The 17,030-nt window shown below is 47.9% G+C and overlaps 1 protein-coding gene and 1 non-coding gene across 2 annotated transcripts in view; one reads left to right on the top strand and one right to left on the bottom strand.

The window, feature by feature from the left end:
- The first annotated feature begins 248 nt into the window (after nucleotides 1-248).
- LOC144167400 (lipopolysaccharide-induced tumor necrosis factor-alpha factor homolog) overlaps nucleotides 249-17,030 on the top strand; it is a 48,288-nt gene continuing 31,506 nt past the window's right edge. The window contains exons 1-2 of the mRNA XM_077696671.1: nucleotides 249-273; nucleotides 2,917-3,061. Of these exons, the coding sequence (XP_077552797.1) occupies nucleotides 249-273; nucleotides 2,917-3,061 (170 nt within the window). The remainder of the gene's footprint in view (nucleotides 274-2,916; nucleotides 3,062-17,030) is intronic.
- Nucleotides 16,277-16,348, bottom strand: Trnah-gug (transfer RNA histidin (anticodon GUG)). Its single transcript has one exon. It is a non-coding gene; the product is annotated as a tRNA-His (tRNA).

Below are 17,030 nucleotides of genomic sequence, written 5' to 3'. Positions count from 1 at the left end.
GCGCACCCGTTACGGCTCTAGCCTGTAGAGAAGTGTAGGGAAGAGATATTCTGCCTCAGTAATAGCGAGATCACGAAACATTATATCAAAAGCACCGTCTCCGTTCAGAATGTAACTCGTGATTCCAAAGACGTAATGTTATGATATATTGATAGCCTGCCTCTCAATTATGTTTTTTTTTCGGACAAGATACGGGCTTCACGTACACAGCACCCGTTCCTCTGAGCACGTGCGCAAGCAGCCCTATGATGATCTTCGGACGACCAGGACCCGGTAAGTGTAGTTCGGTTACGCCGTGTCACTAAATTTCCGAGTTTCTTATTGAAGGTACGGATTTTACAAATAGTATCGGTCCCACTTACATTCGTAAGTAGTTTTTTCTCCAAGATGGTCCCGCAGATATGCAGCATCAGTTACTATGTACCGACTAATTATCGCAGCAAAAATGTATGAACGCTAATCAGCAGTTAGCATTCTGGTTCTAGAGATTGCTGCTATTGCATCATTCCTGCCCAGATTACGTCATTGTAGCTCGAAATTACAAGGTTTTTAAAATTCTTTGCGTTTTCGCGGTTTACAAAACATCTTTGGTGGCTTGAATAGAGCTCAGTCAAGTTTTTTAAAATGCATCCATACGTTATCCTGTCTTTACGGCAACCTTTTTGCAAAGCATTCTTTGTCCATTTATCGAGCAAGCATTCAATGGCTGGATGGCTGGCTGTGTGGACTCCTGTACCAACTGTACTTGTATACGCAATGACAGCCTAGTAATTCTTTAAAATAATTGGGAGGAACTACACATGTTTTTTTCGGCAGTAATATCCGAGTAATTCCCCAAGCCCAAGAATTCTTCGCGTTGGAAGACCGTGAGAAGGCCGGTGTTCCTCGCGTATATTTTTTGCCTTAACAAAACAGTCCTCCGTCCAGTAATGCGCAACCACAATACATGTCAATACAACCACAATACATGGCATCTCTTTCACCCGCCTTGTCCCTCCGGCGTAGTCCGGCGGCGTCCGCATCCCTCCCCCATTCTCCTCGCCGTGCCAGCTGCGCGCTAGTGCCGCTCTCACCGCAGCGCCATCTGCGTGTTAGCGCTCGCCGGCGCTCGCTCCGTCGCTGTGCCACCTGGGCGTGGGTGCGGGTTAGCGCGCAGCTTGCGCTCGGTTAACACATGCGCATGCGCTGCTATGCGCTGCTATGCGCTGCTCTCTCTTATTCCGCTGCATATGAACGCGGTGACTGCGCCGCTCCGCTCAGTCTTTCCGCCGCCGCTCCGAGGATGACATCCTCCGATGACCACCGATGATTTGAATGGAGACTAACACGCCTGCTATCGCGATGGTCGGCGCAACCGTAACACGCACCGGCCACCCCGATAAATATGGACACACAACAACAATGGGCACGCTAACATAACGGAAACGCAACGGAAACCCCCGATACGTCGCATCTACCCCATGGTTCCCCTCGCGGGAAGATGGTGTACATTTTATAATGATTTTCCGCCCCCTGTGTCAGCCATCTACAGATTGCGCACCCAATGATATAACAGGTATGGTAAAATGGGGAATAGTGGAAGAGACGGCGGCAGTCTTTCTCCATTTTCGTAATTATAACGCTTGATAAACTGCTACATGTGGTGACACTGAATAACATTACAGCAGAGATGTTAGGCCGACACAAATACACCCGGCGTAGACAGAAAACACCGCACGTGAGCACGGGCCTCACCGCGACCTCCCGGAGTCGTCCAGGCTTGCGCATGAGCTTACGCCGCATGGGGGTCACCGTGCCAGCACGTACAAAGGGCGGCGGAAACGCCGCTCACTCCCCCGAAACGAAAAGGACGCCGCTTCGCCATAGAATCAGCGCTGCCCTCGCCCGGCAAAGTTTAGCTTCGCCTCCCTATAGCAGCGCATGCGCATGTGTTAACCGAGCGGAAGCTGCGCGCAAGCTGCGTGCTAACCCGCACCCACGCCCAGCTGGCACGGCGACGGAGCGAGCGCCGGCGAGCGCTAACACGCAGATGGCGCTGCGGTGAGAGCGGCGCTAGCGCGCCGCTGGCGCGGCGAGGAGAATGGGGGAGGGATGCGGACGCCACCGGACTACGCCGGAGGGACAAGGCGGGTGAAAGAGATGCGTCGCATCTAAAACACTGAACAGCCGTCAAAGCTGTTAACAACAAAGAACGAGGTGCCAGCGCATGCACAGAGCGGCAGCTTACGATAGCGCTCGGGCTGCTAAGCCAGGCTGTGCGCATGCGCTGAAGCACCCGAGTGCAGTATACGGCAGCATCGTGAGTGCCGATAACCAGGCGCCAAAGATGCGGCTGTAGCTGTTGTGAGCTGCCACTCTGTGATTAGGCAGGCACCCCGGGTTTTGTTGTTAACAGTTTGAACGACTATACATACTTTAATGGTATTTGCTTTACAATGCCGTCGAAAACGGCTTTGGGCTTTGCACTGCTGGAGTCCGGCTGCCCCTCTCTCCTGGAATCTGCTGTCAGTGCGTGGAGAGGCTAGGTTGACCCCCGGCTCTGCTGTTTCTCCAGCCTTGCACCCTTAGCGCAACGTGCGCGAATTTTTTTTTTGTCGATGAGATTATTTCGCATTTACCGTTTCTTTGAGATGGTTACCTATCTCCCAAGCTAAACTTTTCACTCCCATATTTCCTCAGAACGCTACAGACTGAACAGATCCATGACTGTTCTTTACGTTTTGGCATTCGTGTGCCGTAAAATCAATCTTTATTTTTCTTATAGCCGTAACGCCTGCACGGCCTAGTCTAAAACTTGGTATGCTCCTCCGTATGCCTAGCTTTATTTGACGCACCCACACTGACCCGACGTGATAACTACAGTTCAAGGAGTTGAGCAAATACAGCACCTGCGTACTGGTCTCTCCTTCTTGCAAGTGTCCGTGGTGACGGTGTTCAGCAGCTGGGGTCCAAACCCGGTGTCGGTGTCCTGCCCCCACTGTAAAACATTCGTCACCACCCAGGTCAGCCCACAACCCGGACTGCTCACGTGGCTCATGTGCAGTGGACTGGCCATGCTGGGGTGAGTAGTTGGCTCTTCTAAATTACCTTTCCCCAACTCTCACGCTTCCCTGTCAAGGTTCTGTACAGTCATAATGGTAGTAAGACTAATTTACCCAAAAGCTCTAGTGATTGCAACACAGAGTTACTCACTCAGTCATTTGAACGGTGGGGCTCCCAATATTTTGGGACCTCGGTGCTCTCAGACAACTTGGCGCGGGTGCTTTGCAAGCAAGTAAGCTGGGCCAAAGGTTGGTTGATTGATTATGATGTTTAACGCGCCGATGCTACACAGGCGAAGAGGTGCGCCGAAGTGAAGGGCCCCGGAATAATTTAGACCGCCTAGGAATCTTCACCGAGCGCCGAAATCTTGGGCACACCGATGTTTCCGCTATTCGGCGCCATCAGAAAAGCTGGGTTAAATGTGGCAGCCTCCCAGCCTGGGAGTGATGACAGGCTACGAGGCATGGGATGAGTGCTTCTGTGTGAGGCCGGGACGCCTGTTAAGGGCCAATTGATGTGGTGTAGCGAGGCTCCTTCTATTGGACAGAATGGGCAAGAGTCTTTAAATTCCTGAGGGTATATGATGAACATGAGATGGGACATCTTCTATAAAGTTTACGGTGACCCAGTGATGAGAGAAGGCCTTATTTCTGCTCTGTTTAAATAACCGAAGAGTTTATGCAAACAAACTACCATCTTAGTTAACGTCGCTACGAACGGTGCATGCGCACATCTAGTGGTCTAGGCAGCGGGACGTTTTACTTTAAATAATGAACTGTTGCGTACGAGAAAGTCTTGCTTCAAGTTCCTAGCCCCTCAATTCCCACTCGTTATACCGCCGAAGGGAACTGCGTTGAGGTGGAGCCAGCTGTGGAACACTCAGCGTTGCTTCTTAGCAGATCGGGCACTTAGAACATGTACATTCGTGGCAGTGAGCAATTCAATTTTCTGAGGGAATCGATGGTTCCCCATTGTTACCCCCAGGCGTACCCCAACGGGCGGCTACCCTTACAGCAGCCCCAGCACTGGCCAAATTAACATTTATTCCTCGAGCTCCTCCCGACAAGAGGCTTGAAATTTTCACGCTAGTCAAAAGACATCATGATCGTTTTTTTACATGTTATAGGATTATTCGTTAGCTGCGTACACGTGTTAAGAATGACCATGTGCATTGATTCTTTTTGACCATTCAGGAACAGCAAATACAAACCTTTTCAACTTAAAGCCAAATGCACTACATTTTGATCAAGCGTTCGGCCGAAAGCGGCAGATTTCTACAGTTTACACGTAAACTGAATTTGGAATTCTTTTCTCTACAGAGTAACAGGGCAAGCCAAAAGTAACTCAGTTTACAATGGCGGCAGTTCCCGCCTTCCGCCACGCCTGGGCGTCTTATCACTAGATGGCGCCAAAAGGCTGTTGCCAGAAAAGCGGACTTTAGTTGCCAGGTTTATATTGTGGGAAATTGCTTGATGACTACTACTCTTCGGTTCCATTTTCTCTGCCCGAGTAGTTGTGTTGAACAGACTCTAAATACGTCCAAATAATATTTTAGTGTCCAGTGAATACACAATACTGCACTCACCCCAGAAATCGTATATGACGTAGGTGAGCGCTTAGAGCAAATCTTTACATGTTCACAACCACATTTTCCGAACTACCTCAAGTTCCCAAGCAAGTGTAAGTGCTGCACCATTGGATCACGTCAATTTGCATGCAGTCTCAGCGCTGCATCATTCGACCATGTCAATTTGCATCCAGTCCAGTATACGGCATCGAAAACATTCTGTTTCGGACTTGAAAACATGGTGGAAAACAAATATAAATTGAAATGGCGAGGCAGCCACCGCTGCATGTGCAAACACCATAGCATCTGTGTCCAAAAAGGTAAGTGACAGTTTTGCGGAGAAATGCACTAAAGGGCAGAAGTTTGGGTGATGAACAAATATCTTCAAGCAGTTTCACTGATGTGAAGAGAAAGTTTTCTTGCTAAAAGAGAATAACGGTTTTATCAACGTCATCCCACGCAAGACTGCCGCTGGGTCGCGTTTTCAAGTGTGACAAAGGGGTAGCCTACTTCATTGCAGATTCGGAGAGGTGTCATCTCACGCCATCTATCCATGCTCGCAAGTGCCAGGACGCTCGTTATGATGGCTGCTGTTCCCCCTAGCCGCCTACGGTGCTGTTTACTGGTGTCATAGAATGCCACTGGTTATAAAACCTGTTTCATGATCATAGACGATGGACAATTATCTTTGCACGGCCACACAGAAATGGAGCTTTTTTCTTATCTTAGAGACAAGAGGTAGCCAGTGATGAGTTTTGGTGGATATTGGATTCAATGACGATGACGTATTCTTTGACCTGTCAGTTCCTTTTAAGTGTATACCTTTCTATGGAAATTTCTGTATTCAAACAGAGAAGCAAAAAATCTTTTTTATGTCATTAACTCTCAAGACGAGCAGTGTAATTATACTTATCATAAATTGAATTACTGAAACCTAATACTGGCAGCCATCACAGAGCTTCACGGAACACCGTAACCTGCGGGAAAGGTGTGACAGGTTAAATCGGCACCACAGTTCAGCTGCGAATGAATTTCCACAGCACTATTGATGCGTTCACTATAAAGGAAAAGACTCACTGGTGGCTGGCATTGAAAGGGTGCACGGGCGCAAGGATTGGCACCGCACCTTCTATAGCTGAAGGCTTCAACTGAAGAAGAATCAATTCCAGGCGAGTCAAATCCAGAATGCTAATCCATAGCAGTGATTAGTATAGATCGGAACTCTAGACAAAAAGCCTATTTTCTTTCCAGTCTGTATCAAGCCTATTCAACGTATAAGCGTAAACTAAGAGAATATAAACATTTTAAGCAATCATTTATAGTGCCTATACGTGCCTATTTTTCGGTTATTGCGTATATGGGCTCTTTAGCGCCTAAAAAAGCCTTCTTAGCTTCAATGCGCCTGTATTTGGTTTTTAGGGTCAATATTCTGCTAACACCATTCTCGCTTTAGAATCCCGCAACGTCAGCGTTCGTCGCACGCCATTTGCGATACAAACCCGCGCTCCTCACCAAACACACCGAAACGCAGAAACCCGTATTATATTCAGCAAGGCTTGGGAGTGCGCTAGTTGGTATTGTAACATCTTGAAGTGCAGAGGTGCGCTGCCTGACACGAAACGTAGAACAGGGTGAATAACACAAAAACAGACATGGTGAGGTGCAACCACTATAGCCACGACACCTCGTCCTGCTCAGGTTACTCGAGCAACTATCGAAACTAGGCCGCCAGAAGCCTGAACGTAGTGACACCGAAGCCACTAGCTTTTCTGGTCTGTTTTTAGCAGCGGAGCTGTTGTACAAGCCGTAAGTTCGGTGTTGTAGAAAAAAAAAACACCAAGAAAATGTGGAGTCTTCATGAGCGCATGCCTCGCGGCGACCGCCGAGCGTCACGGCACGCGCAGTGGCTTTAGCAAAAAAAAAAAACGAAAACCATGAGGAGCGAGAAAATGGCGAGCGCTAGTCAGTGCCTCACTCACGGCGACCGCCGAGTATATGGCTTTAGCAGAAAAAAAAAGGCAAAAAAGCTTTAGTGCTTTTCACAAGCCCTACCGTGCATGTTATGCTTTGCATGAGGAACACGGCGATATCGAATCATATGACGATGACTACTACTAGCCCAGTGCAAAGCCATGACAGAACATGTAAATAACCAATTTAAAACTTGTACAAACGCGTGGTGATGTGTCCTTCAGTGCTCCCGTATAAAGAAATCCTGCACCTTAGGTATGGTTCAGGCCCTGCGCGACTTAGTGCAAGCTTAGCTAGTTGAGCTAGCGGAAGTCTACAATGCTGAGGAACATTTTGCATCCGCCACTGGCTTCGAAGAAAACGGCGGCCTTTTCAATGCAAATGAGGATGATTACTAGCACCGCAATTGTGCAACTAAAATATGATACTGAAATTTGCTTATGTGTCCGGAAATGCACACCTACAAAAGCCTTCACCATTCAAGTCTTGCGCATAAAAGCAAGCTTGCCTGAATTTTTTTTCGCGGTGTATTGGCAGATCAACGGCGAAAACTTTTGCCTACATGCTTTGCCAACGCAATAAAAAAGCAAAGGAAATGAACGCGGAACCGCCGTGCATGGGTCACTGAAGGTCAAAAATGTCTCCCGGGGTACACGAATGTTTCAAAGTGACATTACAAACACGTGCGCAACCAGCCGCCAAACACGGGAACACCGCCGGCGGTCAAGACGCAGAAATATAGCACGAAGAAGGAACGACAGACGAGCATCTCAGGAATTTTTAAGTAGTCTAGCCGCCAAACGCGTCACCTTCCAAGCCGCGCAACTTTCAAGGGCGTTTCCAATCAAGCTCTACGGGTTATTGAGAAGATTTTTATGTTCTGTCTAATGTTGTTAATCGATAAACAGAGCCCAGCTATTTAATGGTTTTATTACCTCCAGCTCCCTGGTCATCCACTTATGTAGGACATAATGACACAGTTTTCTTAATCGGAATTATTGCCCCTTACAATGCTTTCGTCGGTGTTGTGAGGAGCTGTCAAGGTCGCTCGGTTCTGTCAATAAATATATACAGCCAAGAAAGTTTTATTCGTCTGCTGAGCCCAAGGAGATGGGTTCGATTCCCGCGGCCGCGGCGCCCGCTTTTATAATGGAGGCGAAATGCAAAAATGCCCGGGTGTACGAGATTTCAGCGCTCGTAAAAGATCCCTAGGCGGTCAAAATTATTCCGGAGTCCTCCAATACGGCGTGCCTGATCGTGTAGCGTGGGCGCGTTAAACCCCACAATCAATCAATCAAGCGTTCTTTGTGGCGCATTCGTCTCGTCACGGCGCAGTTACCTATTGTCCTCTTCCACCAGAGCTTGTTGTTGCCTTCTGGAAAGCATGGCTGAGGGCCAAAAACTACTACAGTAAACACTTGGGTGGTATTGACAGCTTAGCAGGCAACAAGAGCGCTGCAGACGAGACTATTCTACATCACGGGTTACTTGAAGGTGTCTTGGAACATTCATCGGCTTATTTCAGTTTGTTGCCAGAAAGCATTCAGCAACTTACAACTTGGGTGCCACTATGACTGGGAATGTTGAGCTCATGTTGAGCTCATATCAGGGTTCCAGGACAATCCCGCCGCCGTCCCCCAAGGACCGCGGCTGACAGAGCCTTTCCGAAGCTTAAACGTGTCTTGGACAAAAATTTCTAGATTCTGTGGGGTAAAAGAACTTACTAAGATTCCGATCGGCAAAGATGTTGACCTTAAAGTGGAATTAGATCATCGAGCGTTCCGAAGTATAACCATGCTCCGGGAACTTCTTTTTAACACACACATTCACTGAAAGGAGGCACAGCTTCAAGCCGTAAAACAATCAGATGGTGGTGGTCTGTCATGCCTTTTATAGCCTTTTTACTGGTATCGAATCACCCTACATTTCACCTAAGCCTGTCGACCTGGCGAACCTTGCGAGGCTATTTTCGAGACAAAATATTTTCCAACAGCACGAGATTTTCCGCTGTTTTTATTGCAAGTGGAACAGTTGTCCTGAAATACGCGGCTGAATTATATATCAGTTGAGGCTATATGCACTTAATTAGCTAGAGTTTTGGACGCCTAAATCTGCCCAAAGGGCGCCTTTAGTTCCCGTTATAGACGCCTAAAAAACCTCCATTTTTCGTGCCGAACGTTAGGGTCTCTGAGGAGAATGACGTGTGAACGAGGTGTGGTGGTAGTGGTAGCGATTGGGATCCTAAAAGTTGCTTTCCCGCAGTGTTTCTTGTAAAATGCAGCTATTAGCTTGCCTGGACCCAGTGTTTTGCTGGTTTGTAATTCGGATATTGCATTCTCTATTTTGGGCAAATGATATCTGCTCCTCTAAGGTGCTATTAACTTCTGAGTCGAGCCGTGAAAGCAATGGCGAAAACTTTTTCTCGAAGTCGCCCATTCTAGGCGAGCTGGGGCAAAACAGCTTGGTATAACCAGAGCCCTTCAATGCATTGAAGGACTGTGGTATAACGTTCGACAAACGCGTTTTCTATGCACGAATTATCTCAGGCAATCGACTTTGATATATTATGCCCTCAATATCGCTCTTTCTGGCATACTGCTTTTTATCGTAAAACGTCCCCGCAATTCCTTTTCTGCGCACGCCCGCACTATCAAACGTGATCTTCAAACGTGATCTTGCCGATTTCTTCGTGCTTATTTTTATCTCCGGGTCGTATTTCGCAAACAAACCTAGCATGTCGCAGCCGTCCTCGGAACACGTTAGGGTGGAACTTTCGACTTCGGATTGAATATTGTCCTTCGTTGTGGCGTTGCTTTGAGCTCACGACCCGCAAGGTTTTCACTTTGGCTACGCGGTTTACTACTGCTTCGCTTTCACCGCTTACAGCATTAGCCATTTCCTCGTCGCTCTCTGTCGCTTGCACAGTTGGCGTCGTGGTTTACAGTATCACAACAGCCGCGGTTGCACCTTCCTTGATCGAAGTGCCCTCTTTACGACTCTGGTAGAGACGAATCGGCGGCTCAACACGTCCAGGATTCCCACCTCCTCCACTTTTGTCGGGTGGCGGCTCCACCGTGTTTTAGGCCCGCGCACCCTTGCATTTAGCTACGGCGGCTTCCTCAGAGTCTTCCTCATTCATAACCATTTCCGAGCAGTCCTCTTTGACAACATATGTGTCCACTGCCGCACACGTCTTCACACAGTCGGCAGATTCGGGCCAAACCGCCCACAAGTGATGCAACGGGGATCGCCCATTCCCTTCGGATGTGGCCTTGACGTTGGCACCACGGATTTTTCCCTAAAAAGACGACGACTGCAAAGTCCCCGCTAACACACAGCTTATTCGGGACGTCATCGGGCTTAACACCCATATTCAGCTTCAGGACAGCCACGCGCATCATGCACCACCCCCCCCCCCCCACTTAGCTTTTCCTTCGTTAGCTGAGTATATCGTCCAAGAGGTGTAACGCTACCTTTACTTATTCGGCGGGAACGTTGTGCAGGATCCAGTGCAGCTTGATACGCAGGTCTCTGTTGCCCGGGAAAATGACCAGGCAACGACACCCCTTTACGGTCATCTCCACCACGCGCACCAGCTTTTTTGTAGCGTCGGTGATTGCAAATGTGACCGCCCAAATGTGGTTAATTTGATAAGCGTCTAGCGCTATCACGTCGCCAAACAAGCCTTGTTACATCAGCACATCCATGAAATCGTCAACCAGGTAGGGCCGCCATTCACATCGTCATGTAAACAAGCATTATTTAAAACAACTGACCCTGTAGGTATACAGCAGGCAAAACAACAGAATGATCATGGCTGGCTTCTCCATTTCTGGTACCGCGGTCGGATGAACCGCGGAAAACTACTCTGTGGGAGCCGTGCATCCTGCGTCCGATCACCTCGGTGGCCGGAAGTAGAACCCATTGCTGTTGGAAGGGGTGGGAGGAGGGGAGACGTGCGGGTGCGCTTTTATGCGGCTGTCTACAAACCTTAATCTACAATTTAAAAACATGATTATTTGGTCCTACAGACAATGTCCGGTGTACTTAGAAGCACATATAGCCCTTCCTTTCTCTGTTTTCATAGGCTCCCTTCTAAGGAGGGCTGCTAACATAAAACACAAAGCCGTAACCAGGATTCCAATTTAGGTTACTGCGGCCACAACGCAAGGTAATAACGATCACGGCTGTCCGGAGAGGACGCACGGGTGAGCTTATACGTGGCTGTCCACCGAAGTTAATCTACAGCTGAAATAAAAGCATGAATATTTCGTCCTACATACAATGTCCGGTGAACTTGGAAGCACATACAGCCCCTTCCTTTCACTGTTTTCATACGCTCCCCTTTCAGGAGCGCTGATAAAATAAAACACTATGCCGTGACAGGATTCAAACCTCTGTTATTGCGGCCACAACGCAAGGTACTAACCACTATACGATCACGGCTGTCCGGAGAGGACGCACGGGTGAGCTTATACGTGGCTGTCCACCGAAGTTAATCTACAGCTGAAATAAAAGCATGAATATTTCGTCCTACAGACAATGTCCGGTGAACTTGGAAGCACATACAGCCCCTTCCTTTCACTGTTTTCATACGCTCCCCTTTCAGGAGCGCTGATAAAATAAAACACGATGCCGTGACAGGATTCGAACCTCTGTTATTGCGGCCACAACGCAAGGCACTAACCACTATACGATCACGGCTGTCCGGAGGTTTTTTTTTTTCTTTATTGCCTGCTTGTGACATGATACAATCGACAGACACAACGCTTGGTGGATGAATGTGAAACAGCAGCCTCTCTTATGCTGCGTGAAGAACTAAAATTTTTTCAATGATGCCAGGCTATCTAATGTTGTGATCCACTCAGGTGGGTCTACTTGCGCTCGGTAAACTTCCCTGATGTACGTTATACATTCAATAAAGTATTCCCTGACGGGTCTAGCATTGGCATCAGCATGCCTGACCGCCATACGAACTCTCCACAAACTATGTAGAGCTGGTACACGAGTATGAGTTAGAAGATGTTGGCTCGGCTCTGGCCAGTGGCCAGCCGCCAGAATACACACACTTCCAAACCCAGAGTCATGCGAGGCTGGACAGGCTCTACGCATCGCTGAAGCTTATACCATGTTGCACAAGTTACAATGTCAATCAAGTATCCTTTAGTGACCACGCGTTGGTGACGCTTACGATGGGTAAAAAGCAAAAAAAGGCGAGATTTAATTGGAATCTCTGGAAGCTTAACGCAAAGCTACTCGAAGACGAAAAGTTTGTCGACATAGTAAATGAGCGGGTGCACGAGTTTATCGGAAAAGGTGATAATGTTATTGTTCGGTGGGAGCAGTTTAAGAATGACGTGAAAATGAAAGCAATAGAGCGTGCGAGTGTACTACGGTACAATGAAAAGAAAAAAGAGGAAGAGCTGCAGACGCAATTGAAGTTTTTGCTAAGCCAGGAATGCGCAGCGCCTGGAATATTTAGTAAAGAAATCAAAGAAGTGAAAAATGCCCTCGAGGTTATCGACATCGAAAGATACAGGGGGGCAATGATACGCGCACGCGCGGAACGGTTATGGTCAAATGAGACACCGACGAAGCGAGCGTTAGGGGAAGAAAAAAGGTATGCGAAACGCAACGAAATCACTAGGATACGATGCGGAAATGAAGTTACTGAAGACAGCGACCTGATAGAACGCGAATTTGTTCAGCACTATCGAGGTCTTTTTAGTCATCAAAGTTGGTTTAAAGATGACTATGAAAGTAAATTTTTGTCTCTTATGCCAAAGGTAGATGAAGAGGTCAAGGCGAGACAGGAGGAACCGATAAGTGTTAGCGAAATAGAAAAGGCAATCGATGAACTGGGAAAGGGCAAGTCACCAGGGCCGGACGGTATCAGCGCCGCTTTTTACAAAACGTTCAAGAGAGATTTAGCGGTGATATTGCACGCGGTGTTTACGAGAGCGTACGAGTGTAAAAAAATGCCGCCGTCCTTTCAAAGAAGTCACATAGTCTTAATTCCCAAAAGCGACGATCCAGAGAAGCTGCTGCAAGTCGAGTGTTACCGACCAATTAGTCTTACCAATGTCGATTACAAGATCTTAATGAAAATTTTGGCAAGCAGGTTACAATTAGTCATTAAAGAAATAGTGGGGCCACACCAAACATGTGGGATTAAAGGAAGGACAATTTACACAAACATTCATGTGGCGCGAAGTATATTAGAGATGATTGATGCACTCGGTGGTAAAGTGGCAATGTTACAAATTGACCTCGAAAAGGCTTTTGATAGGGTGGGGCACGAAGTGTTGTTCAGCATTTTGCGCCATGTGAACCTAGGGTCGGTCATTTTAGAAGGCGTGACGATGGCATACAAGCAGTGCACAGCAAACCTAGTGATAAACAAAAACGTGAGTCAGAGCTTCCCCGTTCTGTCATCGGTACGGCAAGGGTGCCCCTTGAGTCCGTTGCTTTTTGCAATTTATCTCGAACCCTTTTGTTTGAAAATACGGGAAAATAGTTCTGTACACGGGATCAGGCTCCAGTCAAGTGAAGTGAAAGTACTGTCGTACGCGGATGACATTGCCGTGTTTTGCGTGGACACAGATAGCGTGAAGGAGACTGTAAAAGAAGCCTCCTTGTTTTGTGAAGTGACTGGGAGCAAAATTAATTCGAAAAAAATGTTCAGGTTTCTGGCACGGGGATTGGGAAACCACGCCGTCCACATTTGCAAACGTCCAGTGGAGTGTGTGTCCAGTTAAGTATTTAGGCGTGCCACTTGAGTGCTACAGAGACCCAGATGAGTACTGGAAGGAGCAAATTGAGGCTACACGAAAGAAAACGCTCAAGTGGGGTGGACGGGACTTGTCTATGTTTGCACGCTCGACCGTATGTAACGTGTTTCTTGTTGCGAAGGTAATGTATGTTCTACAAGCCCTGTGTATGTCAAGAACTATAGTTCAGAAGTTACACCGAGTGTTCGCGGTGTTTTTGTGGCGGTCAACTTGGGAAAGAACGAGTCGCACGAACCTTTTTCGTTCAGCGAAGGCAGGGGGTTTGGGGCTTGTACATCTGTTTCTGCGACAAGTGGTCGCACGGTTCATGTTCTTTCGTGATAAAAGCGATCCTTTTTTGCGCCATGTTATTCAGACAAGGCTATCGCACACTCTCCCTGAGTTTGTTGTGTCAACTAGCCAAGCAAGACCAGTGTCTGTGAAAGGGTTTTTGAGTGAAGTTGTGCGTGCCGTCAAACTCCTCAAAGTGCGATTTTCGACAGAATACCTGAGTGTTGTCACGCGGAAACGTCTGTACAAAGATCTTGTTGATGTATGCTTGCCCGTGCCAATATACCGGTCGCTGTACCCAACTGGAAAAGGCAAAGATGTTCTTCAAAGAATTAAGAAAATGCCAGTTAGAGCACACTGCAAAGCGTTCTTTTTCCAGTTGCATAGTGGCACTCTTCCTGTGAATCCTTGGTTGGAAGAAAAGGGGTTATTTGTCTACGGGTCCGTAAACTGTCGTTTGTGCAAAAAAATAGAAACAGATGAACACATCTTCCTGGATTGCTGGGACGCAGTATTTCATTGGGACATTCTGCAGAGGACTTTGAAAAAGAACCTGCCACTTTCTCCTTACGGCATTAGGTACCTTCCAACGGAAAATGAAGGGGGAGTGCCCTGTGACATGATCATGCACGGCGGTCCGGAGAGGACGCACGGGAGAGCCTATACGTGGCTGTACACCGAAGTTAATCTACAGCGGAAATAAAAGCGTGATTATTTCGTCCTACAGACAATGTCCGGTGAACTTGGAAGCTCATACAGCCCATTCCTTTCACTGTTTTCATACGCTCCCCTTTCAGGAGCGCTGATAAAATGAAACACTATGCCGTGACCAGGATTCGAACCTGGGTTATTGCGGCCACAACGCAAGGTACTAACCACTATGCGATCACGGCTGTCCGGGAAGGACGCACGGGAGAGCTTATACGTGGCTGTCCACCGAAGTTAATCTACAACGGAAATAAAAGCATGATTATTTCGTCCTACAGGCAATGTCCGGTGAACTCGGAAGCACATACAGCCCCTTCCTTTCACTGTTTTCATACGCTCCCCTTTCAGGAGCGCTGATAAAATAAAACACTATGCCGTGACCAGGATTCGAACCTGGATTACTGCGCCCACAACGCAAGGTACTAACCACTATACGACCACGGCTGTCCGGGGAGGATGCGCGGGTGAGCTTATACGTGGCTGTCCACCGAAGTTAATCTACAGCTGAAATAAAAGCATGAATATTTCGTCCTACAGACAACGTCCGGTGAACTCGGAAGCGCATAGAGCCCCTTCCTTTCACTGTTTTCATACGCTCCCCTTTCAGGAGCGCTGATAAAATAAAACACTATGCCGTGACCAGGATCCGAACCTGGGTTATTGCGGCCACAACGCAAGGTACTAACCACTGTACGATCACGGCTGTCCCGGGAGGACGCACGGGAGAGCTTATACGTTCCGGTCAACCGAAGTTAATCTACAGCGGAAATAAAAGCATGATTATTTCGTCCTACAGACAATGTCCGGTGAACTTGGAAGCTCATACAGCCCCTTGCTTTAACTGTTTTCATACGCTCCCCTTTCAGGAGCGCTGATAAAATAAAACACAATGCCGTGACCAGTATTCGAACCTGGGTTATTACGGCCACAACGCAAGGTACTAACCACTATGCGATCACGGCTGTCCGCGCAGGACGCACGGGTGAGCTTATACGTGGCTGTCCACCGAAGTTAATCTACAGCTTCAATAAAAGCATGAGTATTTCGTCCTACAGACAATGTCCGGTGAAGTCGGAAGCACATACAGCCCCTTCCTTTCACTGTTTTCATACGCTACCCTTTCAGGAGCGCTCATAAAATAAAACACTATGCCGTGACCAGGATTCGAACCTGGGTAATTGCGGTGCACAACGCAAGGTAATAACCACTAAAAAATCACGGCGGTCCGGGGAGGACGCACGGGAGAGCTTATACTTGGCTGTACACGGAAGTTAATCTACAGCGGAAATAAAAGCGTGATTATTTCGTCCTACAGACAATGTCCAGTGAACTTGGAAGCTCATACAGCCCCTTCCTTTCACTGTTTTCATACGCTCCCCTTTCAGGAGCGCTGATAAAATAAAACACTATGCCGTGACCAGGATTCGAACCTGGGTTATTGCGGCCACAACGCAAGGTACTAACCACAATACGATCACGGCTGTCCCGGGAGGACGCACGGGAGAGCTTATACGTGCCGGTCAACCGAAGTTAATCTACAGCAGAAATAAAAGCATGATTATTTCGTTCTACAGACAATGTCCGGTGAACTTGGAAGCTCATACAGCCCCTTGCTTTAACTGTTTTCATACGCTCCCCTTTCAGGAGCGCTGATAAAATAAAACACTATGCCGTGACCAGTATTCGAACCTGGGTTATTGCGGCCACAACGCAAGGTACTAACCACTAAAAGATCACGGCGGTCCGGGGAGGACGCACGGGAGAGCTTATACGTGGCTGTACACCAAAGTTAATCTACAGCGGAAATAAAACCGTGATTATTTCGTCCTACAGACAATGTCCGGTGAACTTGGAAGCTCATACAGCCCATTCCTTTCACTGTTTTCATACGCTCCCCTTTCAAGAGCGCTGATAAAATGAAACACTATGCCGTGACCAGGATTCGAACCTGGGTTATTGCGGCCACAACGCAAGGTACTAACCACTATACGATCACGGCTGTCCGGGAAGGACGCACGGGAGAGCTTATACGTGGCTGTACACCGAACTTAATCTACAACGGAAATGAAAGCATGATTATTTCGTCCTACAGACAATGTGCGGTGAACTTGGAAGCACATACAGCCCCTTCCTTTCACTGTTTTCATACGCTCCCCTTTCAGGAGCGCTGATAAAATAAAACACTATGCCGTGACCAGGATTCGAACCTGGGTTATTGCGGCCACAACGCAAGGTACTAACCACTATACGATAACGGCTGTCCGGGGAGGACGCACGGGTGAGGTTATACGTGGCTGTCCACCGAAGTTAATCTACAGCTGAAATAAAAGCATGAATATTTCGTCCTACAGACAATGTCCGGTGAACTCGGAAGCACATACAGCCCCTTCCTATCACTGTTTTCATACGCTCCCCTTTCAGGAGCGCTGATAAAATAAAACACTATGCCGTGACCAGGATTCGAACCTGGGTTATTGCGGCCACAACGCAAGGTACTAACCACTCTACGATCACGGCTGTCCGGGGAGGACGCACGGGTGAGCTTATATGTGGCTGTCCACCGAAGTTAATCTACAGCTGAAATAAAAGCATGAATATTTCGTCCTACAGACAATGACCGGTGAACTCGGAAGCACATACAGCCCCTTCCTTTCACTGTTTTCATACGCTCCCCTTTCAGG

This window comes from Haemaphysalis longicornis, unplaced genomic scaffold, assembly GCF_048455015.1.
Source record: "Haemaphysalis longicornis isolate Haplotype H1 unplaced genomic scaffold, Haemaphysalis longicornis Haplotype H1 scaffold_2, whole genome shotgun sequence".
Taxonomy (NCBI): domain Eukaryota; kingdom Metazoa; phylum Arthropoda; class Arachnida; order Ixodida; family Ixodidae; genus Haemaphysalis; species Haemaphysalis longicornis.
This window is presented reverse-complemented; position numbering and strand designations above follow the sequence as displayed.